The 24731-nt window shown below is 54.0% G+C and overlaps 1 protein-coding gene across 3 annotated transcripts; it reads left to right on the forward strand.

Annotated features, from left to right (window-relative positions):
• The first annotated feature begins 8954 nt into the window (after nt 1-8954).
• Nucleotides 8955-19044, forward strand: LOC125318779 (class I histocompatibility antigen, F10 alpha chain-like). Of its 3 annotated transcripts, XM_048289708.1 has the most exons (10): nt 8955-9119; nt 9202-9262; nt 10496-10531; nt 16499-16762; nt 17031-17306; nt 17536-17796; nt 17898-18005; nt 18110-18145; nt 18265-18297; nt 18598-19044. In XM_048289708.1, exons 1-10 carry the CDS (start codon nt 8970-8972, stop codon nt 18612-18614), a joined length of 1242 nt encoding a protein of 413 aa, XP_048145665.1. In that variant the 5' UTR covers nt 8955-8969; the 3' UTR covers nt 18615-19044. The 3 variants fall into 3 exon arrangements, with proteins under 3 accessions (XP_048145665.1, XP_048145663.1, XP_048145664.1); XM_048289706.1 differs by lacking the exon at nt 10496-10531 and having other exon boundaries at nt 8955-9312; XM_048289707.1 differs by lacking the exons at nt 10496-10531; nt 17898-18005; nt 18110-18145; nt 18265-18297 and having other exon boundaries at nt 8955-9312; nt 17536-17669; nt 18474-18678.
• The last annotated feature ends 5687 nt before the right edge of the window (nt 19045-24731 follow it).

Here is a 24731-nt window from a genome sequence, read left to right on the forward strand (position 1 = left end):
ACCGTTCCACTTTGCCTGCAGCTGGTGCATGGTAAGGGATGTGGTACACCCACTCAATGCCATGTTCTCTAGCCCAGGTATTAATAAGGCTATTCTTAAAATGAGTCCCATTGTCAGACTCGATTCTCTCAGGGGTGCCATGCCTCCAAAGGACTTGCTTTTCAAGGCCCAGGATGGTGTTTCGGGCAGTAGCGTGAGGCACAGGGTAGGTCTCCAGCCATCCAGTGGTGGCTTCTACCATTGTGAGCACATAGCGCTTGCCTTGGCGGGTTTGAGGCAGTGTGATGTAATCAATCTGCCAGGCTTCCCCATACTTGTATTTGGACCATCGCCCACCGTACCACAGGGGCTTCACCCGCTTGGCCTGCTTGATCGCAGCGCATGTCTCACAGTCATGGATAACCTGGGAGATACTGTCCATGGTTAGATCCACCCCTCGGTCTCGTGCCCACTTATAGGTGGCATCTCTGCCCTGATGGCCTGAGGCATCATGGGCCCATCGAGCTAGGAACAACTCTCCCTTGTGTTTCCAGTCCAAGTCTACCTGTGACACTTCTATCTTTGCAGCCTGATCTACCTGCTTGTTGTTTTGGTGTTCCTCATTAGCCCTACTCTTGGGGACGTGAGCATCCACATGGCGGACTCTCACAGCCAGCTTTCTTACTCGGGCAGCGATGTTTTTCCACTCTGCAGCAGCCCAGATTGGTTTTCCCCTACGCTGCCAATTAGCTTTTTCCCACTTTTCTAACCATCCCCACAGAGCATTGGCTACCATCCATGAATCAGTGTAGAGGTAGAGCTTTGGCCACTTCTCCCTTTCAGCAATGTCCAGAGCTAGTTGAACAGCTTTGAGTTCAGCGAGTTGGCTTGATCCACCTTCTCCTTCAGTAGCTTCTGCAACCCGTCGTGTGGGGCTCCATACGGCTGCTTTCCACTTTCGTTTCATCCCTACGATGCGACAAGAACCATCGGTGAAAAGAGCGTAGCGTGTGTCTTCTGATGGCAGTTGGTTGTACGGTGGAGCTTCTTCAGCGCGTGTCACTTGTTCTTCATCAGCAAGACCAAAGTTTTCACCTTCAGGCCAGTTGGTAATTATTTCCAAAATCCCAGGGCGATTCAGTTTTCCGATTCGGGCGCGCTGTGTGATGAGAGCAATCCATTTGCTCCATGTGGCATTGGTGGCATGGTGGGTAGAGGGAACCTCTGCTTTGAACATCCACCCCAGCACCGGTAGTCGGGGTGCCAGGAGGAGTTGTGCCTCAGTGCCAATTACCTCTGAGACGGCTTGGATTCCTTCATAGGCTGCCAAGATCTCCTTTTCTGTTGGGGTGTAGTTGGCCTCAGACCCTCTGTAGCTTCGGCTCCAGAATCCCAGTGGTCGACCTCGAGTCTCACCAGGCACCTTCTGCCAGAGGCTCCAGGACAGGCCATGGCTTCCGGCTGCAGAATAGAGCACGTTCTTCACTTCGGGTCCTGTCCTAACTGGGCCAAGGGCTACCGCATGAGCGATTTCCTGCTTGATTTGGGCAAAAGCTTGTTGCTGTTCAGGGCCCCAATGGAAATCGTTCTTCTTGCGGGTAACCAGGTAAAGAGGACTCACAATCTGGCTGTACTCGGGAATGTGCATCCTCCAGAAACCTATAGCACCTAGGAAAGCTTGTGTTTCCTTCTTGTTGGTCGGTGGAGACATTACTGTGATCTTATTGATGACCTCAGTGGGAATCTGACGCCGTCCATCTTGCCATTTCACTCCCAGGAACTGGATCTCTTGGGCAGGTCCCTTGACTTTGCTCTTCTTAATGGCGAAACCAGCTTCCAGGAGAATCCGGATAACTTTCTCTCCTTTCTCAAACACTTCTGTTGCAGTGTTCCCCCACACAATGATGTCATCAATGTACTGCAAATGTTCTGGAGCCTCACCCTTTTCTAGTGCAGTCTGGATCAGTCCATGGCAGATGGTGGGACTGTGCTTCCACCCCTGGGGCAGTCGGTTCCAGGTGTACTGCACGCCCCTCCAGGTGAAGGCAAACTGAGGCCTGCACTCTGCTGCCAGAGGAATGGAGAAGAATGCATTGGCAATGTCAATAGTGGCGTACCACTTCGCTGCTTTGGACTCCAGCTCATACTGGAGCTCCAACATGTCTGGCACGGCAGCGCTCAGCGGTGGAGTCACTTCATTCAGGGCACGATAGTCCACAGTCAATCTCCATTCTCCTTCCGATTTGCGCACAGGCCAGATGGGGCTGTTGAAGGGTGAGTGGGTCTTGCTGACCACCCCTTGGGTCTCCAGCTCACGGATCATCTTGTGGATGGGAATCACAGCATCTCGAGTTGTCCGGTACTGTCGGCGATGCACTGTCGAGGTAGCAATTGGTACTCTTTGTTCTTCCACCTTCAGAAGGCCAACTGCAGACGGGTTCTCTGATAGCCCAGGCAAAGTGTTCAATTGCTTAATGCCCTCTGTCTCCACAGCAGCTATTCCAAAAGCCCACCTGAGTCCCTTTGGGTCTCTAAAATACCCGTTCCGGAGGAAGTCTATGCCCAAAATGCACGGGGCCTCTGGGCCAGTCACAATGAGATGTCTCTTCCACTCATTTCCAGTCAGGCTCACCTCAGCTTCCACCAAGGTCAAATTTTGTGATCCACCTGTTACACCAGAAATAGAAACAGATTCTACCCCCACATGCTGCGATGGAATTATTGTACACTGCGCACCAGTGTCAACCAAGGCATCATATTTTTGTGGTTCTGATGTACCAGGCCAACGAATCCACACAGTCCAAAAAACACGGTTTTCCCTGACCTCCACCTGGCTAGAGGCAGGGCCCCTCTATGCCTGGTTATCCTTCTTTCCCTGGGCCTGCACCTTAGAGGTTCCTTCATGGGAATTGGACATGCCGTCGTCTTTTCCATCATTTCCGGCAATTTGGCTACAGGCAACTGGAGCTACTTCCTTTTTGGTAGATCCTCCTTTCTGAGACTTGCGCTCCTTCAATTCACTCACTCGTGCTGCCAGAGCAGAAGTGGGTTGTCCACCCCACTTCCTCATGTTTTCCCCACTGTCACACAGGAAATTCCACAGCTCACTTCGTGGGATGTACCTTCTCTCTGGGGAACGTCCACGGAGAAGGCACTCTTTAATCTCCTGGAGACTCTTTTTCATTTCATCTTCCATTTTCTGCATATGTGTTTCCACAGCTGCGATTCTTGCATGTGTTGGGCCATGCACAGAGTCTGCATATGCTCTGAGCTTCACTGCCATATCCCGCACGGTCTCATTCGCACCGTAGTCTGGTTTCATTATTGCTAAAGCAGAAGCGTATTCTGGTGGCCCAAGCTGTATGAGTTTTCGCCACATGTATGGAATAACTCTGGCCCGGTCTGGACTCCTCAATCCTGGGTCATGTGTGAAGACAACCTCTACCACCCCTAGTTCTCTCAGGCGTTGGATCCCTTGTTCTATGGTCTTCCACGGCGTTTGCTGCATGTAGAGATCATCTCCACACATATATCTTTCCATCACGCCTGTCAAAACTCGTCTCCAGAGACTGGTAGAGTTAGCCTCCCTTTTCATCTCTTGGTCGATCACTGGATCTTGTGACAGGGATCCCAAATGCCTCGCTTCAGCACCGTCCAGCATCACATCATCACCTGCCGCATCCCAAATACGGACCATCCAACTTATTATGGATTCATCGGACCGTCGGGTGTAATCCTTTCTTAGGCTGTGAAGGTCCTTTATGGACATGGACTCAGTAATGGTTTCTGTGCCTGAGTCCGTTGGTGGTTTTGAGGTTCCTTCCCCTGCATCTTTTGAGGTTCCTTCCCCTGCATCATCATCATCTTTCACTGGGCGATCAGTTTTGGTTGTGTGCTTTTTCCTCGTGACAGGAGCCACTGTCAGTGGCTTAGACTCTCCATCTGTTTTGGGCTGGCTGTCTGGTTTATCTGCAGCCTGAGTGACTGGGGTGTCTGCAGGCTTTGCTGATTGATCTTCTTGCCTCTCTACCTTTACTTGCTGCTGCAGTGTGCGATAGGCATATGCCAAAGCCCAACATATTGCAAGGAGCTTGTTCTCATTAGAATTGTCATTGTATCTCTCTTTCAGATATTTTCCCACCTCAGCTGGTTTCTGAATTTGTTCAGATGGGAAATCCCAAACTATCGGGTCAGAGAATTTCTTTAGGGTTTGGCCGATGTCCTCCCATTCCCCACACCACTCAGGATTTTCCACCTCTGGGTCAGGTGTCTCAGCAGTCACCCTGGAAATCTGAGCTCTTATTCTAGACAAGCTGTGAATCATATAGAGGAAGATTACCAGATTAAATACCAGGAGGGTGGTCTCTTTAACATCCAGGGGATACTGAACATTCTCAAAAGATAACCTGTCAAATTTAAAGGCAAGGGAAACCCCATCTCCTCCTCCTCTAACAATCTGGGTGCAATTACTAATAAATTCCCAAAACAGGCTACTGAAGCTAGGACTGGGGTTAGGACGGAGAAACCACTTATCATACACACCTCGAACAGCTGCCTGTACCTCTATCAACTTCTTATAAATCATTATCACTGAGCACAGCAAAATAGAAATCCTGATTCGTCTCCCTTCTCTGTAAAATTTACATACCAGGGACAAGATTGGAGCAAGTTGTGGATAGGCAAACAACCCTAGGGACCAAAAAAGCACTAGTACCTCAATGAAGCCTAAGGACCAGAAAGACATGAGTACATCGAGCCAGAGAGACATTATGAACTCAACCAGCATGGTGACTACTTTACTCCAACACAGAATAAGTAAATTCAACCCAAAATGTAATTAGCACAAGTTTTTTCACTTTCCTTCGAGCCACACAGTTGGGCGCCACTAAATTTGTTCCGGTTTGGCCAAATTTAGAAATATATATATATTCTGAGAGAAGGCAGAACCACCCCTCCCCCCACCAGGTTCGGGAAAAAAAAAATAAATTTTCCTCGAAGGAAAGTGAAGAAGATAAAACTATTTATTTAACAAGCACACGGGAAAGGAAAATAATGTTAAATGGTAAAATCTTTCGCTGTAGAGGAAAAACCTGGGAAAGTGTTCGAGTCCTCCCTTTGGTCTCCTCGGAGCTGGGGCTTGGCCCAGGGCCAGGCCCTCTGTGCCCGGTGGAAAGTCCTCCCGATGTGCTCTGATGTTACAGCAATCAGGCAGTCCAGTAGAAAAGGGAGAAAATCCGAAATTCCAGAGAAGGAAAAGTTCAGCTCTCAGCCTCTCTCCAGAGAACAAGGAACTGGAAAAAAACTGGCCAAAAACTGACTGGAAAAGCTGCCAGCCGGGTGCTTCCTCGCTCCCCCCTGCCCCAGCTGGAAAAAAACCCCTGCTATCTTTATGTGACCTTGAACAAGTTTCAAACTGCTTTGAGAAAGTTTTGCTCAGTTTTTCTTCCCCCTCTCAGGCTCAGTTCAGAGGCATAGAAAGGCCAATAATTAATTTCTGGGCATAGGCAGCGATATGGGATACACATCATAAGGTCACCCCAAGACACCTTATAAATATGATTGCCTGACAAAAGATTTTGGGAATATGAAAACTATAGGCGACATCGAAATGAAAGCCACTTTTGAAATACCAAATCTTAGTTACTGAACAACTGGAAAACAATGGTATGGCCGACTGAAGGTAATCCCCTCTTGATTGAACAATACCCTCTGCTTGCAAACAGGTCCAAGGGTCAGAGCAGACCCTACTAGCTCAGCAGAAGGGGTCCAAAGAGTAGTTTTTAGAAGTTAAGATGTAACACTCTATGGTAATATAAGAACTCTTATAGGCTGTATGTAAATGCTATAGGATTTGTATCTTGTATTAGATTGGTTAGTGACAATTAGAATATTCAGTACAGAAGATGATTTATTGTATTGTAACCAGAACTTCAGACACTCTTCGCACACTCTCTCACTCTCTCTCTTACTCACACTCTTTGCACACTCTTACTACACTCTCTCTCACTTCTTCACTCTCATTCCTCTCTCTCTCTCTCTTTACTTACCCGCTCAATCTCTTGCTCTCTTGGGCCTGCTCAGAGCTGCAGCTGGCAGCTCTAAGCAGTGCCCCTGTACCCACACCCTTTGCAATAAACCGCATGTTCCAAGATCTGACTTCAGAGATCTCTCATCACCGACGGTCTCCGTCCGTCCCGACCATCCGAACCACCCCGCTGTCCTACACTGCACTCACCCAGAAATCCTCCAAGGGTTCTTTTCTGGATGTCTCCGGTTCCTGATGCGTCCTGGGGATCCAGGGCTTCATTCACAACCCCGGGAATGGAGCAGAATTCCCTCTCCTCCAGCCCACAGCCGGCACCTCCCCGCTCAGTGCAACCAGCACCTTGCTCCCGAGGCATCAGCAGTGCTGAAAAACCCTTCCGCAGGAGCCTCAGGAACAGTTTTACAACCACGGCGAAGGCCGGCTGGAAGGACCCCGATGAGAGGCCCCGGCTGGTCCCGGCCCTGCGGGAGCCCCAGGCTCAGGAGGGCGGTGCCGGCTCAGTCCCGCCCTTCCCCGCCTGTGCCCTTCCTGCAGCCTGGTGGCCACAGAGGAGCTGTGCTCGTGTGGCTGCTGTAACCGAGCCCAAAGCAACTTCCCCCAAAGCAGAGCCTCCACCTCCAGCAGACGCTGCCAGGACAGACACAAAGCTCTCAGCTTCTGGGCTCCGCTTACAAAGGGAACAGCTCCATCCCCACCTGCCCGGCTATTCCCGTTCTGGCACGGTGCCGATCCTAAAAGTAACATATTTTGGGCACAAATATGGAATACAATAATGCTCTGCCTTACCCATGACAAAAATTCATAAAATAATAAGAAAGCCAACAGTAGCAGCAGCATTGGCACCGTAACAGTGCTGGGGGTCACACAAGGCCACTTCACAGAATCACAGAATCCTCTGAGTTGGACGGGACCCACAAGGGTCACCGAGTCCAGCTCTTAAGGGAACGGCCCAGGCGGGGATTGAACCACAACCTTGGCATTATTGGCACCGTGCTCCTGAATCAGGGAGATGGGGAAGCAGAGATTAAATGATTTACTAAGAACTGGTTTGTTAGAAGCAATGCATACAGATTGCCCAACACTTATTGTGCCTACCAAAGCAGGATGAGAAGATATGAGACTATTGATAAAGGGGAAGGAATCTTGACCAAAGATCCTGGTCTTAACCTAAAACTAACTGAAACCAGTCTTGAAGTTTGGACTTAGCCCGGGGACATAAAGAGCACGCGCAGGGAGGAAAGGTGAAAAGTTCAGGATGAGGAAGACCCTTTACTTCATCTGAGGAAGACTCTTATTTCATCTCGGAGACCCCTGCCCACGACCACCAGAGAACGCTGTGCAAGCGCAACGCGGATGTAAATGACTTTTGGGCTCATTGTAATATGAAGCGAGGCTGGGCGGGGCCAGGTAATGAATATGTATAGGCGGATTGGGAAACTCAATGAATATGGAACTTGTAACCCGATAAATACCGATCTGAACGCAGCTGTCGGCACGCATGGCTTTGGAGGAGCGATCCCCCGTGCGTCCCAGCGCTGGAATAAACACACCCACTGTACTACTTATTCCAGTAGCGGAGTCTTTCCCGCTCATCACTCCTGCCGAGGCAGCAGCGGGAAGGAGACCGCGGGCAGCCGCTCCCGCAGCGCCCTCACGCCAGGGCGAACACGGCGCCCACACGGCACAACGAACCCGCCACAGCCCCCTGCCGCCCCCTCCGCCCGCAGCCAGCCCCGAGCCCCGCCAGAACCGAGCGCGGCTCCCACCTGCGCTGGGGCCGCCTCCGAGCTCCGCCGCCGCCTCAGCGGCTGTTCCCAGTCACCCCCAGTATGATCCCGGTCACTCCCAGTATGTTCCAAATCACTCCCAATGGGATCCCAGTTGCCCCCAACATGATCCCCGTTGCTCCCAGTCATGCCCAGTATGGTTCATTTCACTCTCAGTCCCTCTCAGTAAGAGTTCAGTGTGGCCCCAGTCACTTCCAGTATGAACCCAGTCATATCCCCTATGATGCCATTTGCCCCCATTGTGGCCCCAGTTGCTCCCAGTATGAGTCCGGTCACCCCCAGTATGATCCCAGTAGCTTCCAGACACTCACATTATGAATCTGGTTTGATCCCTGTCACCCCCAGTATGATCCCGGTCACTCCAAGTATGACCCTGTCACTCCCAGTATGATCCCAGTATGACCCCAGCATGAGCCAGCTGCTCCCAGGATGATCCCAGTTGCCCCCTGCAATTTTCCAATTGTGTCCTTTCACCACCACTATGGTTCCAGTCACTCCCAGTAGGATTCCAGTCAGTCCCAGGATGATCCCAATCATGCCCACTATATCCCAGGAACACCCAGTTGCTCTCAGCATGCTCCCAGTAGCCCTCAGTGTGGTCCCAGTATATCCCAGTATGATCCCTGGTGCCCCAGTTCTGCTCCCAGTGGATTCTGGTCCCAGTCCTAGTGTATCCCAGTGTCCCAGTCTGTCCCAGCCCATCCCAGCCTGTCCCTCTCTGTCCTGGTCCCTTCCCAGCAGCTGCCACCATTTCCCAGATCCTGCTCCCCCCTGCCCCATTCCTGGGCACTGGGACCCCCCTGCATCTCCTTCCCCAGCTCCAGGACCCCCCTGCACCCCCTGAACCCGCACCAACACCCCCCTGGCCCCCCTTTCCGGGTATCCACCTCTCCCAGACCCTGGATCCCCCTTTTCCCTGACCCTGGGGACCCCCGGACCCCCATTCCCGGCCATCCCGGGGCACCTCAGCCCCAGGCCTCCCTTTGCTGGGAAACCCGAACTGGGCACGGGGCTCTGCAGCTGTTCTGGGATTTGTGATCACCCAAAGGAAAGGGAGAGGAGAGGGGAGAGAGAGAAGGAGATTCGGAATCAGGGATTGGAGTCACAGTGCCCAGTCCTGCTCCCTCGGGGGTGGGGCCCCACAGCCACAGGACAAAATGGATCCGCGGGTCCCGGGGCTTTCCCCGCTTTGGGCCGAACCCAGCAGGTTCCAGGCAGAGTTTGGCCGCAGGGCCTGGGAGTTCAGCCCAGCCCGGCCCGGGGGTCCCGCAGGGCGTGGCCGGGGAGGGTCCGGGGAGGGGATCCAGGTGAATTCCCTGGAATTCCCCCTTTTCCCCTCCCCCCCCGCGCTCCCTCGGTCCCTTTCGCGTTTCCCAAACTGCGCCACAGCTGCGCTCGGTGACGGCTGCGATGGCTCCAGCGCTGGGTCTGGGGGTGCTCTTGGGGCTCCTGGGACTCCTCGGGGCCCCGGGGGGGGGGGGGGGGGGGGGGCGGCGAAAGGTGAGTGGGACCCCTGGCACCGGGACCCCCTGAACCGCAATTCCCGGGCACCAGAACCCCCCTGAACCTCCATTTCCGGCCACCGGGACCCCCCTGAACCGCAATTCCCGGCACCGGGACCCCCCTGAACCTCCATTTCCGGGCACGGGAACCCCCCGGAACCCCCATTTTTGGTCCTGTGACCTCCCTCCATCCCCTTCCCCAGCACCGGGACTCCCCTGAACTCCCCTTCCTAGGCACGGGGACCCCCTTGAGCGCTCATTTCCGGGCGCTGGGACCCCCCTGCCCCCGCTTCCCCAGCACCGGAAACCCCCGGACCGCCTTATTTGGCACCGGGACCCCCCTGAATCGCCCTTTCCGGGCACCGGGAACCCCTGTACCCCCTTCCCCAGCACCGGGAACCCCTGCACCCCCATTCCTGGGCACAGAGACCCCCCTGCACCCCCATTCCTGGGCACCGGGACCCTCCTGAACCCCAAATCCTGGGCACGGGGACTCGGCTGAACCCCCATTTCCGAGCACCAGTGCCCCCCTTCACCCCCTTATCCGGCACCGGCACGCCCCTGAACCCCCGCTCCTGGGCACAGGGACCCCCCTGAATGTCCCTTTCCGGGCACTAGAACAGCCCCCACCCCAATTTGTGGGCACGGGCACCGCCCTGAACCCCGACTCCTGCACCCCCTTACCCGGCACTGGGACCCCCTGCACCCCTTCCAGGGCATCCCGCCCTTCCCAGACCCCAGACCCGCCCTTTTCCTTGACCTTTGGACCCCCCCAGGTCTCCCAAACTTCCGTGTCCCCCCAGTTCTCCACTCCCGGCGCTTCTTGAAAGGGGGTCCCAGGGTGTCTCAGAGGGCTCCAGGGGGGTCGCAGCGGGGATCCAGTGGGATCCAGAGGAATTCCCGGGAATTCCCCTTTTCCCAGCCCCTCCCCTCCCCCCCCTCCCGCGCTCCCTCGGTCTCCTTCGCTTCCGCGTCCCAACCTGCGAGACCGCGATCCGCCCAGTGACCAATGACGTCACGTGGAGATCGGGTCTCCATTGGCCGGCAGGAAATAGCGGCGCCAATGGCGGGGCCGGAGGCGGTTCTGGGGGCGGGGCCAGGGCTGGGGCGGGGCCGAGCGGGGCCGGAGCGGAGCAGCGCGATGGCTCCAGCGCCGGCTCTCGGGGCGCTCTTGGGGCTCCTGGGGCTCCTGGGGACCCCGGGGCGGGCGACGAAAGGTGAGTGGGACCCCCGGCACCGGGACCCCCCTGAGCCTCCATTTCCGGCCACCGGGAACCCCCCTAAACCCCCATTTTTGGTCCTGTGACCCCCCTCCATCCCCTTCTCCAGCACCGGGACCCCCCTGTACCCCCTTATCTGGCACCGGAGCCCCCCTGAACCGCCATTCCCGGGCATGGGGATCCCTCTGAACCGCCATTCCCGGGCATCAGAATCCACTGAGCCCTCATTCCCGAGCACAGGGACCCCCTTGAACGTTCATTTCCGGGCACCGGGACTCCCCTGTACCTCTTTCCCCAGCACCGGAAACCCCCGGACCGCCTTATGTGGCACCGGGACACCCCTGAATCGCGATTTTCGGGCACCAAGGCCCCTCTGAATCCCGAAAGCCGGGAAGGAAACTCCCCTGAACCCACATTCCCCGACACGGGATTTCCCCTGAATCCCCATTTCCGGGCACCGGGATCCTCTGCACCCCCTTATCCAGGACTGGGACCGCCCTGCACCCCCTTCCCGGGCATCCCGCCCTTCCCAGACCCCAGTCCCACCCTTTTCCTTGGCTTTTGCACCCCCCAGATCTCCCAAATTTCTGTGTCCCCCCTGTTTTCCGCTCCTGCTACTTCCCGAAAGGGGGTCCTGGAAGGTCCGGGGCATCCCGGGGGTCTCCAGGGGCGTCACAGCAGGGATCCAGTGGGATCCAGCTGAATTCCCTGGAATTGCCCTTTTCCCCCCTCCCCTCCCCCCGCACTCCCTCGGTCTCTTTCGCTTTTGTGTCTTCCCAAACTTCGCCCCTGGGATCCGCCCACCTCTCCCAGCCCCAGACCCTCCTTTCCCATGACCCAGATGATGCCTTAAGAGGCCTTCTAGAAAGAGAGACTAGACAGGAGTAAGGGAATAAAAGTAGGTATTTATTTGAAAGGCCTTCAAGGGTACCCCCTGGGGAGCCAGAGGCTTTTGCCAAGATGGACAGCAGGTCATGAGTTCTTCACGCTTTTATAGGTTTGGCTCATTTGCATATCAGGGTTAATTCTCCAATTAAAGTTTCAGTTTAATGATGTAATTTCCCCTCCACTTGCCCCCCTCTCAAAGGCTTTTGGTTTATACTTTTTGGTAGGACGGTCTGGGTGTCCTTGAAGTCTTGGGCAGTCTTTTGTGGGGTGACTCAGCAGTTTCTGTGCTGGTATCAAACAGATTCTTGTTCCTCTTATCTTGACAAGATTAGGGCGAGTCCTGCTTCTCAGGTTTTGTGAGTAACATTTGCTGTCTCCCAATAGTTAACTGTGCTTACACGAGTTAAGTATTGATCACCCGTTTCTCAATCCCCCCTTTTTCTTTGGTCATTTGTAATTCTTTACAAATCTCGCATGTCTTGAAAGTAAGTACCCTTTTCTGCCTTGCTTCTGGGTTTGTGCTTTTGCCACTGAGCATAAGCACGGCGATTCCAAGTACATAACTGTCGCTGCTGGAGCTGCCCGGTCACTCGCAGTGACGGGTCTGATGCGCTCCGAAGACCAAGATGAAGCTGGTCTCGCCGCAAGAGGCAAAGCTCTCAGGGTGCTGAATGGTTTGCACTCGCAGGCAGAGGCAAGAAGGAAGGAGGGGACTCCAGTAGAGTATCCAGGGCTTTGTCGTCCTCAGGGGGAGCAGGGACCAAAGACCCCAGAAAAGGGGTTGCACAGCTTTTTAAAGGGGGGTTGGACAAAGGGCAGCAACAATCTCAGGGCCAGTTGGGAAGGAGAAGGGGAGGGTTCACAGGTGGAGTGACATACAATTAGCCAATGAGGGAAAACAAGGGGAGGGGAGAAATTCAAAGGGACCAAGGGGGTATTGAGGGGAGAAGAACTTTCTAGCAAGGTGTCGCGGGTTCGGTTCGTAACCGGACGGAAACACCAATTTAGTGTAGTGGTTTGGTCCAAAATACTCATTACTGTTTATCTGCTGTGAGATAAGAATTAGGAGAAATGCAAAGCAGGCACCAAACTTGAAAGAATATAAAGAAGTTTATGAACAGACCTAAAAGAAGAAAAAAAAAATTATATATATATTATATATTATACCACCTTCAGAACTCTCCTCCTCCCCCCACCTTCCTCCCTTCTCCCACTGACAATGTGAAAAGACAACCCTTAAGATGTTCAGTCTGTTTACCACTTCCATAATAACCTTGTTCAGTCCATTTAGAAAGAGAAGTCTCTTCTTGCTCGTGCTATGAAGACATTATCACAACGAGACAGCCACCCACTTCCAAATATTGTTCAGTCCATTTAGGAAGAGGAGTCTCTCTGCCTGCGTGTGAGTCCCTTCCCCCGACTTGCAGCTTGTTCAAGGTCACACACAGATAGCAATTGGTTTTCCCGCGTTCGAGGGTCCACTCTTGAAGTTTTTTGGGGTACAATTTTAAGGTTGAGCCGTTCAGAAACAAAAACAGAGGCCCTTCTCCTTCCCTGGGAGCAAAGGGTCTTCATCATCTTCATTGTTAGGACTATCTCTGGGAGCATCTCTAGGGACTGAGGTTTTCTCCTTTCCCATTTGGAGCAAAAGTCCTCATCTGATTCATCTCTCCCTGTCCAAACTTCTCATGAAATTACAGCTGCGTCAGCATCTGCCTATCTCAGCGCAGGTGCTTTTGCTCACGAGTTGAACACTCCACCCCCCGTATCTTCATGAAATTACAACGGGATACTCTGATATATCATAGCTTCACAACAGAATTTCAGCTTTAAGCATCTCCTCTCTCTCTTCCCTCAGGTTTTCAGCTCTTCACAGCAATAAAAAGGGTTAATCTCACCTCAGCCTTGCAGCTTTGCAGCTGGAATGTTGAATGTTTCTTATCGCAGTGGAGAGGGGGGAGAGCCGAGCCGCTCCGGCTGCCCACGGCAAGGCAGTGGGGGGGGGGTTCCATGGCTGGAACAGGTCCATCGACTCAGGATGGCCATGGCCCGGCCCGGCCTGGCCCAAGCAGGGCCTGGCCGGGCCCACTGGCCCCCACATGGGGCCCGCAGCCACCTGTCCCAGCACCGGAAACGAGAGAGAGCTTGGAGGGGGAGTTTGCCTATTCTTAAATGTGGATCACAGAGGTGATCACAACTTTAAGTGGCTTAGAGAATTGTCCATATTCAAACTGGCCAGCTGATAGGTTCTGTCTGGTCCCAGAGGAAACTGTAAGCACCCCTTAGCAAGGACATCCCTTCCGGGACTATGCTTGCTAACCTATGACACAGGGCGAGGGGAAAGGGGTGGTGTACATCAAGGACTGGCAGCTAAGGCGAGGCGTATACAATGCAGCAAGGGGAGGGGAAACTACAAACTGATTGGCAGTGAAATGAACTGGGACAGATCAAGTATGGGGGGGAAGGTGCACGGCAACATCTCCCCCATTTTTGTTTAAAAAAATAAAGGAAAATTAAACCTTAAACTGGGGTGCTTTGGGTATCATCCCAGCAAGATGTTTCTCTGGTAGCCACGGCTACGGCTGCCTGGGTAGATCTTGTACCACTGGTACTCTTTAACGAGAAGGTTTTCTCTACTGCTGTGAGTAGGAGTCTTTTGATGCACCCAAAGAGTAAGAATAGAAGAAAGATGTTGTTAAGACCGGGAAGACTTTGAGGTTTATAAATATAAGGGGGAGTAATTGCAAGGCGCTGTACTGTATGTATGTTGGTGTTTTAATAAGTAATAAGTCATTTAATAAGTAATAAAGTAATAAAATTACAGATGGACCATGACAGGAAAATAACTTGCTGCAGGAAAAATTCCTCAGGACAGCTGGTTATTCCCAATATCTACCGCTGTAACTGAGTAAGGAGAAACGGACAACAAGCCATGTCTGATTACCAACATGCCGATGTTGTGCTCTCTTCCCCAGTCTGCTCTCCAAAGATCTGGGACTGACAAAGATGAAGGAATTTGAAGAGCTATTCTGGTTATTTCAGAGAAAGTTTAAAATGGAGAAGGGATTGGGGTGATTAGGAGGCTCTCATTACCCATCATTTTCAGTGCTGCCTTTTGTAGCAAAAGTGACAAATGTGCCCTGTTGGTGTTGTGTTGGTGTTTAGATTTTCTGAGTCCCTCAGCCCTGAGCTGGGTTCCCATCCTGGTGGAACTGTCCTGCCTGGTGCTTGCAGGATGCCCTGGAACAAACCCTCTGCCCCATCATCCACAACGAGCAGAAGGGCATGAGGACAGTGCTGCGAGGATGGGCAAGGAGGGGCACTTTGCTTGGGGAGAGTGGGGCAGGAGAGGCCTTCAGTGGCCTGGCAGAGATACTCCGAGTTTTTGTTATTCATACAACAAAAGGTTTCCCCTTCCCTCAGAGATACGGAGTGATGCTTTGTTATGTCTACCTGGCGTGAGAGAGCAGAAATTAACAGGCTACAAGAAACTCCAGAGTTACACACTAAGCAGTACAGGATTTGAAAAATATAAAAGTTAAAACCTAAGGCATCACAGAGACATCCTGCACCCCCATTCGTGCCTTTCCCAGTCCCTTCCTTGAACCTCGGACCCTTCCTGGCTCTCCCCATTCTGCTTCCTGACTCTTGGGCACACCCAGACTCCTCCAGTCTCTGTGTCCCCTCAACTCTTGACACCCTGCGCTTTCTGACAGGGGTCCCAAGGGTCTGGGAAGGTCCCTGGGGGCCCCCCCAAATTTCCAGTCCTGGGCACTGGGACCCTCCTGCACTCCTTTATCCTACACTAATCCCACCTGATACTTTGTCTTGGTTTGAAAGACAGGTGTCTGCTAAGGAAGGCAGAAGCCTCCCTTGGAATGGCAGATGCAACCTCCTTCCCTCTGAGTTATTATAATTTTGAAATCAAGGGGCTTTTAGGCAAAGATGTGGGAAAATAGGAATAACAGTTCTTTACTATTATATATATAACCAGTCAAACAAACAGCAATAACTCTGGCAGTAACAGCAAACAATCACAAACCCAGTGCCAGCCTTCTCGGCTGTCAGGCCCTTTCCCCTCGGGTGCAGTTCCGCTCGCAGCCGGCAGGGGCGCTGGCGGCTCCCGGTGAGCAGGGCAGGTGCGATGGTTCCCCCGCGGCTGCAGGAGGCGCTCCGGAGCGAGCTCGGGGAGCACGCGGCACTGGCGGCCTGGGATCCCGGGAAGGGATGGGACAAAGGCTTCACAAACCCCTGGGCAGCCGATCCCGGTGTCCGGCTGGACCCTCGGGAACAGCAGGCTGGAATGGCAGGCTGGAATGGCAGGGATGAGCACAAATCCCGGATGGCAGACGAGGTGTATCCAAAGGAAGAAACCCCCCCCCGGAGGTCTGGGCAGGCAGGGTGAGCAGGGCTACAATGCAGCAAAGGCTCGAAGCAGCCGTGGGGCAGGGCGGCCACAGCCCGGCTCCTAGCGGGGCAGGGAAGGCGGGCTTGGGATCCCGGGGCTGCTCTGGCAGAAAGAAAAGCAGCCGAAGAAACAAGCGAGACCCGAAGAAACAAGCGAGACCTCGAGACCAACTGACCACACACCCAGGTGAAACAAAAAGAGCAGCCAGGTCTTTTGTTCTTCTTAAGCACTTGGCCATTTGTTTCCCTAGCAACAGGATCGGGAAAATTCCTTTAACAGAGAAAAAAACCTAGGAGAACTCTTAAATTCTTAAAACCCCAACATATTTCCTTTCCGGCCATCTCACCTTCCCTGTTCCCAGACTTCCCCCTTTTCCTTGACCCTCAGACCCCCTGGACCCCCATTCCTGCTTTTCTCGTCCCCCAGCCCCCCCTTTCCTTTGCATCAAGGACCCCCGAGGCCCCCATTCCAGCTATCCCACGTCTCCCCACCTCGTGACTCCTCTTTCCCTGGCACTGGGGACCCCTGGACCCCTTTTCCTGGGCACAGGGACTCCCTGTACCCCCTTTTCCTGGGTCATGAGATCCCCAACCCCTTCCCAGCTCTCCCAGTTCCCCTTTCATTGATCCATGACCCTCCCAGACCCCCAAATCTCCGTGTCCCCTCAGTTCTCCACTCCCTGCGGTACCTGCACGTGGCGGTGTCGGAGCCCGGCCCGGGGGTCCCCCAGTTCGTGTCCGTGGGGTTCCTGGATGGAATCCCCTTCTGGCGTTACGACAGCGAGCGGGGCCGGATGGAGCCGCAGACGCCGTGGATGGAGGAGGGACCTGAGCCGGGATATTGGGATGGCCAGACTGAGATCTGCAAGGGGAACCAGCACACCGATGCCATTGACCTGGAGATGCTGCACGTCCGGTACAACCAGAGCAGGGGTGAGTGGGAGGAGCTGGAGCTGGGATGGGATCTGTGGGGCTGGGATGGGATCCATGGGGCTGGGATGTGGATTCACAGGGCTCCAAGAGGCTGCGATGGGGATCCATTCAGCTGGGATGTGGATCTATTGTGATCCATGCATTTGGGATGTGGATCCATGGGGCTCCAAGGGGCTGGAATGGGATCTGTGGGTTTCCATCAGACTATGTGGCTCTGTGGGGCTGGGACACAATTCCATGGGTCTCTGTGGGTCCGATTCCCCCCCAGGTCTCCACACACTGCAGTACATTTATGGCTGTGACCTCCTGTCCGATGGGAGCGTCCATGGATCCTTTCGGTATGGCTACGACGGGCGGGATTTCCTCTCCTTCGAGCCGGGATCCCAGAGCTTCGTGGTGGCCGATGGCACTGCCCAGGTCACCAGGAGGCTCCGGAATAGTGACGGGTTCACGGTGGAGCGACAGAAGAATTACCCGAAGCACATCTGCCCAGAAGAGCTCCGAAAATATGTCAGATATGGGAAGCAGGCGCTGGAACACAAAGGTGGGAGCATAATTCCTGTGGGAATCTAGGATTTGGGAATGGAGGACTTGGGAAGATGGTAATTCCTGTGGGAATTCCGTGGGTGGATCTCAGCCCCATCCCATTCCCGTGGAATTCCATGGGTGGATCTCACCCCCATCCCATTCCCCTGGAATTCCACGGGTGGATCTCATCCCCATCTCGTTCCCGTGGAATTCCATGGATGCATCTCACCGTTACCCCATTCCAGAGCCCCCCGATGTCCACGTGTCCGAAAAAGAGGAATTCGGGACGCTGATCTTGTCCTGCCACGCCTACGGATTCTACCCCAGGCCCATTGCAGTCAGCTGGATGAAGGGGGATGAAATCCGGGATCAGGAGACGGTCGTTCCCAACAGCGACGGCACCTTCCACACCTGGGCCAGGATCGAGGCGCGGCCGGAGGAGCGGGAGCAGTACCGGTGCCGGGTGGAGCATTCCAGAATGCTGGAGCCCGGGATCTTCGCCTGGGGTGAGGCTGGGAGTGTGGGAATTGGGAATGTGGGAACTGGGAATTTGGGAATTCCCAACTGGGGATTCGCCTCCCCCTCCTCACTGTCCCGCGTTTCCCAGAGCCGGAATCCGGCAGGAATCTCACCCTGGTGGTCACTGTGTTCGTCATCACTGCCATCGTCATCCTCGTTCTCCTCGTTGGATTCATCGTATGGAAGCTCCAATCCGGTACGGGGTTGACACAGGATGGGGGTCAGGAAGGGGCACAGATCCGCCCGGCACCGTTCCGGGAATCCCCCACCACAGGTGCTGATCCCACTTTATTTCCATAGGGAGGTGGCAGAACCATGGATACAGCCCGCCAGCCGGTGAGTACCAGCGGTGGATCCGGCTCTGGATCCCCTCCATGCAGATCCCAGGATGGATCCTGGGGGTAATCCCAGTGTGTGATCCGTGCTGGAATCTCATGGATCTTCTCTTTCTGCAGGAAAAGACGTGGAAACCAACGGCTCGACTGCAGGTACGGAGCGGGATTGGGGTGGGATTCCAGAGGGGGATCGAGACAGGATGGGTGGAGTGGGATCAGGTGGGATGGATGGAGCAGGATTGGTGATTGGTGCGGGATGGATGGAGCAGGATCAGGTGGGATGGATGGAGCAGGATTGGGGTGGGATGGATGGAGCAGGATTGCAGCAGGATTGGGGTGGGATCAGGTGGGATTCTGGAACAGCTCCTGCTCTCTCCATGGGCTCCACAGCCAGGTCCATCCTGTGGGATGGGGACAGGGGCAGGGTGACACTGTGATCCTCTCTCATCCCAGTACAAATCACCGCCTGAGCGATCCACGCAGCGGAGCCGGAGCCGGCCCCTTCTCTCTTCAGATTCGGCAGATTCAGCCAAGCTCATCCCGCTGCTCCCACCTGTGGTGGCTGGTGAACGTACATTACAGGGGACAGAGAGTTCTCAGTAAGACAAGTCCCTGGTACCATAAGAGCCTTTTTATGCTAGGGTGACCAAAAAGGCTTCTCCCAGGATGCATGGTTCTGTTACGTTAATCTACCCCAGGTTGACTTTCCCGGTTGGCTGTTGGCCTCTACCCCTCATCACTCCCCCACAGCTTCCCCACTGGTCCCCGTTCCCTAGTCCCATCTTTTCCCCGCCCCCGGATAGAACTGTGAGTTTCAGGATTATGTTTGTATTTGCCCCTGCACCTTTCGACAGTGTAGAAGCAATAAATGCTCCTGCCAGAACGCAGGCAAGTACCCTTCTCGACTCTGCTACTGACAGTATTACTGAACCCAGCCATGCGTCTGTGCGTGCACACGTGTGCCCCACAAAGCTGGGACAGAGACAGTAATAAATGGTGCCTCAACGTGGATGGCCTCGGACCATCCCCGTCTCCAGTAGTTTCTGGACTCAAGTCACATTTTGAAGGAGCCATGGCCCCAAAGAAACCTCTGAGTTCTATCAGGGGCTCAGCAGGGGAGACCAACAACCTTCTAGGGAAAGAGAACACTGGTCTGAAGTCAGTGGACCACCCTTGAGACTTTTATTTGACCCTCTAACGTAATATGGGTCACTTTTGTATCCTTTTCTGTTAATTTCCTTTTATCTCGAGGGTTGGGAAGAGAGGGAGATGGGGCCAGAGTTCTCTTGTCTCCTGCGGGAAGTTTTTCTCCCAGTTCTTGTTTGGGAAAATTATCTTTATACCACATTTTAAAACATTTTGTTCAATGGTTATTTAAGCATAATAATAATAATATTTAATAAAAATATTTAATGAGTATTTAAAACACTTTGTGCAATGGTTATTTATGTTGGGAGAAGGTTATTTGCTTTACAAGCTAGCAAAAGAGCTGTTCATAGTCTTGGAGAACGGTTGGGAAATTTTAACCCCAGTTTAAAAAACCCTTTACCGCTTATCTCTCCCTGCATCCCTGTTCCCTGTGCCCTGCTTCAAGGGAGACCGGGAGATGGATTCTGCCCGAGTGCAGAGGGATACCACGGTTTCCCTGCCTCCTCCCAATCTTCTTTGTTACCTGCCCAGTGTGGTGCTGGTCAGGCCATCCCGGGTTCTGCCCCAGACCTCTCCCCCGTACCTACTTCTCCGGTTTTCTCTACTTCAAATTTGATCCAAGATTGCAGTGGCAGTAGAGGCAGACACACAGTCCCAGCTGCTGCTTTTATTTTTAATTCTCCCGCCTCCACTCCGCTCATACAAGATGGTGGCAGCCCTATGGTGGCACTGGTGGCTTTTTGCCCATGTGCGGTCCCTCTTCCGTGCCCGGCTCCCCCCACGCGTTGATCCGTGTTGCGTCGGGCCCCCACCCCTGCCGGGGGTCCCTCCCGGCTGCAGACCCTGCATCTCCCTCCTGTGCCCCTGGCCCCTCCATCGGTGGTCCCGCTCATGAGACCCAACCCACCTCACGTTCCCACGATACCGAGACCGAGAGCAGGTATGGGGAATCGGGGGGATGGGGAAGCAGAGATTAAATGATTTACTAAGAATTGCTTTGTTAGGAGCAATGCATACAGATTGCCCAACACTTATTGTGCCTACCAAAGCAGGATGAGAAGATATGAGACTACTGATAAAGGGGAAGGAATCTTGACCAAAGATCCTGGTTTTAACCCAAAACTAACTCAGTCTTGAAGTTTGGACTTAGCCCGGGGGCATAAAGAGCACGCGCAGGGAGGAGAGGTGAAAAGTTCGGGATGAGGAAGACCCTTTACTTCATCTGAGGAAGACTCTTATTTCATCTCAGAGACCCCTGCCCACGACCACCAGAGAACGCTGTGCAAGCGCAACGCGGATGTAAATGACTTTTGGGCTCATTGTAATACGAAGCGAGGCTGGGCGGGGCCAGGTAATGAATATGTATAGGCGGATTGGGAAACTCAATGAATATGGAACTTGTAACCCGATAAATACCGAGCTGAACGCAGCTGTCGGCACGCATGGCTTTGGAGGAGCGATCCCCCGTGCGTCCCAGCGCTGGAATAAACACACCCACTGTACTACTTATTCCAGTAGTGGAGTCTTTCCCGCTCTTCACCCCCGCTGTCCCTTGTGTCCCCTGGGCACCGACAGCCCCGGGCCTTGCCCTGCTCCCCCTCCCACGTTCCATCCCGGCTGGCGGAGCCTTGGAGCTGCCGTGGGGCCGTGGGGCTGCCCCGGGGGCTGCGCCCCGAGCCGGGGCCCCTTCCCAGTGCTCCCAGTCTGCCCATCCAGCCTGGAGCAGCCAGCGAGGGCTTCAGCTGGGGCGGCAGAGAGGCGCTGCTGGGGGGTCCCAGCTCCGCTTGGCTTGGGCTGTTCTTCCCAAGCTGGGCAAAAACGACTTTGGGAGTTTTCTGCCACAAGTCTCTCCCCTCGTGCACTCAGCCAAAGGGGTTTGGGGCGGTTTTCCCTTTCTCGGGGAAATCAAAGCCATGCACTGATGCTCCGAATTAGGGGCGGCAGTAGCGAGGCTGCAGGGCTTCCCAAGGAGCCGGAGGCACCCGACACGCAGGGCTGGGCAGGTCGGGCCGGGAGCAGCGGAGAGCTTTGTTTCTCTTCTCAGCTGAATGGCGGCTCGGGCCGGGCCCGTTCCAGGGCTGCTCCTCAGCTGCGGCTTTCCCCTCACGCAGCCCGGGGGGCGCTGGGAGCGCGGGGCGGGGCTGGGCCGTGTGCAGAGCCCGCCCCTCGCTCCGATTGGGCGGCGCTGCCGTCAGTCGTGGTTCTGGCGCGCTGATTGGTCGGAGCGGGGAGCAGCCCGGGCCCGGAGCCGCCGGCAGGGCGGCCGTGGCGCAGCAGAGGCGCCATTGGCGGAGCGTCTGTGCGGGCCCGGGAGCGGCGGCGGCGGCCGGAGCCCGGTGAGGCGGCGGCGGAGCTCGGAGGCGGCCCCAGCGCAGGTGGGAGCCGCGCTCGGTTCTGGCGGGGCTCGGGGCTGGCTGCGGGCGGAGGGGGCGGCAGGGGGCTGTGGCGGGTTCGTTGTGCCGTGTGGGCGCCGTGTTCGCCCTGGCGTGAGGGCGCTGCGGGAGCGGCTGCCCGCGGTCTCCTTCCCGCTGCTGCCTCGGCAGGAGCCGGTGCCGGAGCAGCGCTGGCTCGTCCCGGCTGCTGTGGGTAGGACAGAGGTGGCTGCCCCGTGGCCGGCAGTGTGCGGGAAAGTTCCCGTGGCCAGAGGTTTGTGTCCCCAGAGGAGCCGGAGGAGTCGTGTAAAAGTAACTTTATTCGTGGACAAAGGGAGAGGCCACGGGGCATTTCCCGTGGGGTCTGTCCAAGTGTTGGAGGACGCAGCCTCCTTTTTATGCCGATTTGCCCGGCCGCATCTCCGTGTCCCTTTCCCCCGTGGCTGAGGTCCTTGGAAGGTACAGACTTCCCGATCCGCCTGCTGCATGTGCCCCTTAATGTGCCCCCCCCACTTTGTATAACATCCGATATTCATGGCTCTGTGAAGTTTTATTTCCTTTGTTCTCTGTTTCTCCACTTTTCCTTTGTCATCTCTTTGCCAAGAGCACTTTGAGTCTTTTAATTTTCCATAACCTGCTGGTCCTTCTGCTGGAAGAGAATCTGATGGCATCCCAGGGTGAAATGTGGCGTTGCTCATGGGAGTGGATTGGTGGGTGAGAAGGTCAGGAGCTGGAGCTGTGTGCTTGGTTATGATTTGGAGGACAGCTTGTAATCTAATGATGCATTGAAATGATCAGTGGGTTCTCTGGCACCTGGTATGAATTTGTTCGGGTTCCCAGGGGCTGCTCCATGGTGTTGTAGGATTTGTTCTGGTGGCCATTGATCTTTTCCCCATTTTTGGGCGCTCCCAAAAAGGCCAGGGAAGCATCAATTGACCGCTTTTCTCGGATTAATTATCACATCCTTGGATTCCCAAGTGATTTCGCTGACCTTGTGTCAGCAAAAGCAGCCCAGTGGTCAAACCCACCCTGTATAACACAGAGAGTGCCAGCAGATGTTGGAGTGGGGAGAGGGATGATTCCCCCCCGCTTTTGTGAGTGAAGTTCTCCCAACATTCTCCGTTTGCTGTTTTCCTTTGCAGCTTCAGGGATTTCTGTTGCAGAGTCAGAGATGCTCAGTGTGGGCTCTGCCTTTAGCGATGCAAATTCCGTCAGTGCAGGGAGGCAGAGCTTGGGGTGAGGGGAAGAGGGAATCAGCCCAATTCCTGTGGCAGGCAAGGAGAGCCTGGGACATTGTGCACACTTCCCCCAGCAGAGTTAATTTGCATTTCTAAAGCTCCTCTGCTGGCTGCCTGGAAGGAAGCTTCTCTTGCAGGGCAGCCATCAGGTGACTCACAAGTGGCCCCCCCAAAAGCGGCTTTCCCTCCCCCCCCCCTTTTTTTTTAAATATTTTTTAACTGTTTATGAGGAAAAGGGTCAGTTTTAAAGCTCTCCTAGTTTTGCAAAATGCAGCCTTAAGGTGAACATCAACAAACCCATTCCGAAATTCTGCCATCACTAACAGCCATGCACACACATACACAAAAAAACCTCCAAAGCAATAAAGATTTTTGGTTCTTCCCCTAAGACTAAAAATTGACTCTCACACCTTTGTCCCAAACCCAACTGACAATATCAAAGTAGGATTATTAAGAAAAAACATTCTAATGGTGCAATCTTGTCACTGAAACTGTGGGAAGAACAAAAACTCTCCAAAGACCTTTTCAGTGTTATAGGATCAAGGCATTACTTTATTCTGGCCAGGATGTGCAACAGAAATCATTTCATGCACACATAGCCCGGGTGTGCAGAGAAAATCATTCCATGGCACACGAGTTTTACTCGATTTTTCCTCAACTTTATACAGTCTAAACCCATAGAAATCCGTAGGTTTAATGTTCATTGGTTCCAAGTTGGGTAGTTCTTAGTATTTGGTTTCCTATTGGCCCCGGATTGCTTGGCCTCTGATGTTAATTAGGTGCACACTCCTTGATTTCCTTCTCAGCCTTTTCCAGAGCAGGGGTCTCCAGCTGTGCCGGGGGCAGTGTCTGAGGTAGCTGTTCCTTGATGTTTGCTGATGGGCGTTGATGTTTTGTTGATGGGCGTTATCTTTTGGGTATCTTTTGGGCTCTTCCCAGTCTGTTGAGATGTTAAGCTCATCTCTGTTGAGAGGTGTAACATCCCTTAAAGACCCAAGGCAGGGTGTGTGCCAGCCGAGCTTCCTGTGGAAGAGATTTCACAAGAGACAGGATTCTGGCCACAGACTGCTTGAAACAGACATCCCTGATCTCCACCCCCCCCAACTAGGTCGAGAATGAGCAGGGTGAGGAATTGGAAACATCAGTTCCAGGAGAGATAATTGAATATCTGCCCTGGGTCTGGCTCTTCTTCTTGCCAAAGCCAATGGCAGCAGCCGTAGCCGTGGCATCTTGGTTTCTCTCAGCAGCTTCAGAAGGTGTTTCTTTATTTCCCCATTCATTCTTTCTACCCGACCCGAACTCTGGGGTTGCCAGGGCGTTTGGAGGTGCCACTGTGTTCCTAAAGCAGCCAGAACGGCCTGAAGGATCTTTCCTGTAAAATGAGTTCCCCTGTCTGAGTCTATTGTCTGGGAGGGCCAGGGCAGGAGGCTCAGTTAATCTGCTTTTGAAGCCTTGAAACTTGTGCTTTCCTTCTGGTGTCCATGATGGGGTTTCTTGGCTGGCAGGAGAGGAGTGTTGTAGGGAGAGATGCCTGGCTCCAGAAGCGCTGCCTTTAGCAGGGCCTCAGTAAGAGGCTGTAACCCCTTCCTTGCCTCCCTTGGAACAGGGTATTGCTTTTAGACACCACTTGTCCTGGATGCTTCAGAGGAATTTGGAGAAGCTCCATATCTAATTTTGCCTATTTCCCTGGGGCTGCCCACACTTCTGGGTTCCCTTCAGCAGAGGCCTTGGCAGACATTTGACACCAAGGTACAGCAGCATTAGCCTCTGTATCTCCTTTGACAATATGAATTTGCATTCCCACTTCAGCCACCAAATCCCTTCCCAG

This window comes from Corvus hawaiiensis, chromosome 31 (assembly GCF_020740725.1).
Source record: "Corvus hawaiiensis isolate bCorHaw1 chromosome 31, bCorHaw1.pri.cur, whole genome shotgun sequence".
In the NCBI taxonomy this organism is placed as follows: Eukaryota; Metazoa; Chordata; class Aves; order Passeriformes; family Corvidae; genus Corvus; species Corvus hawaiiensis.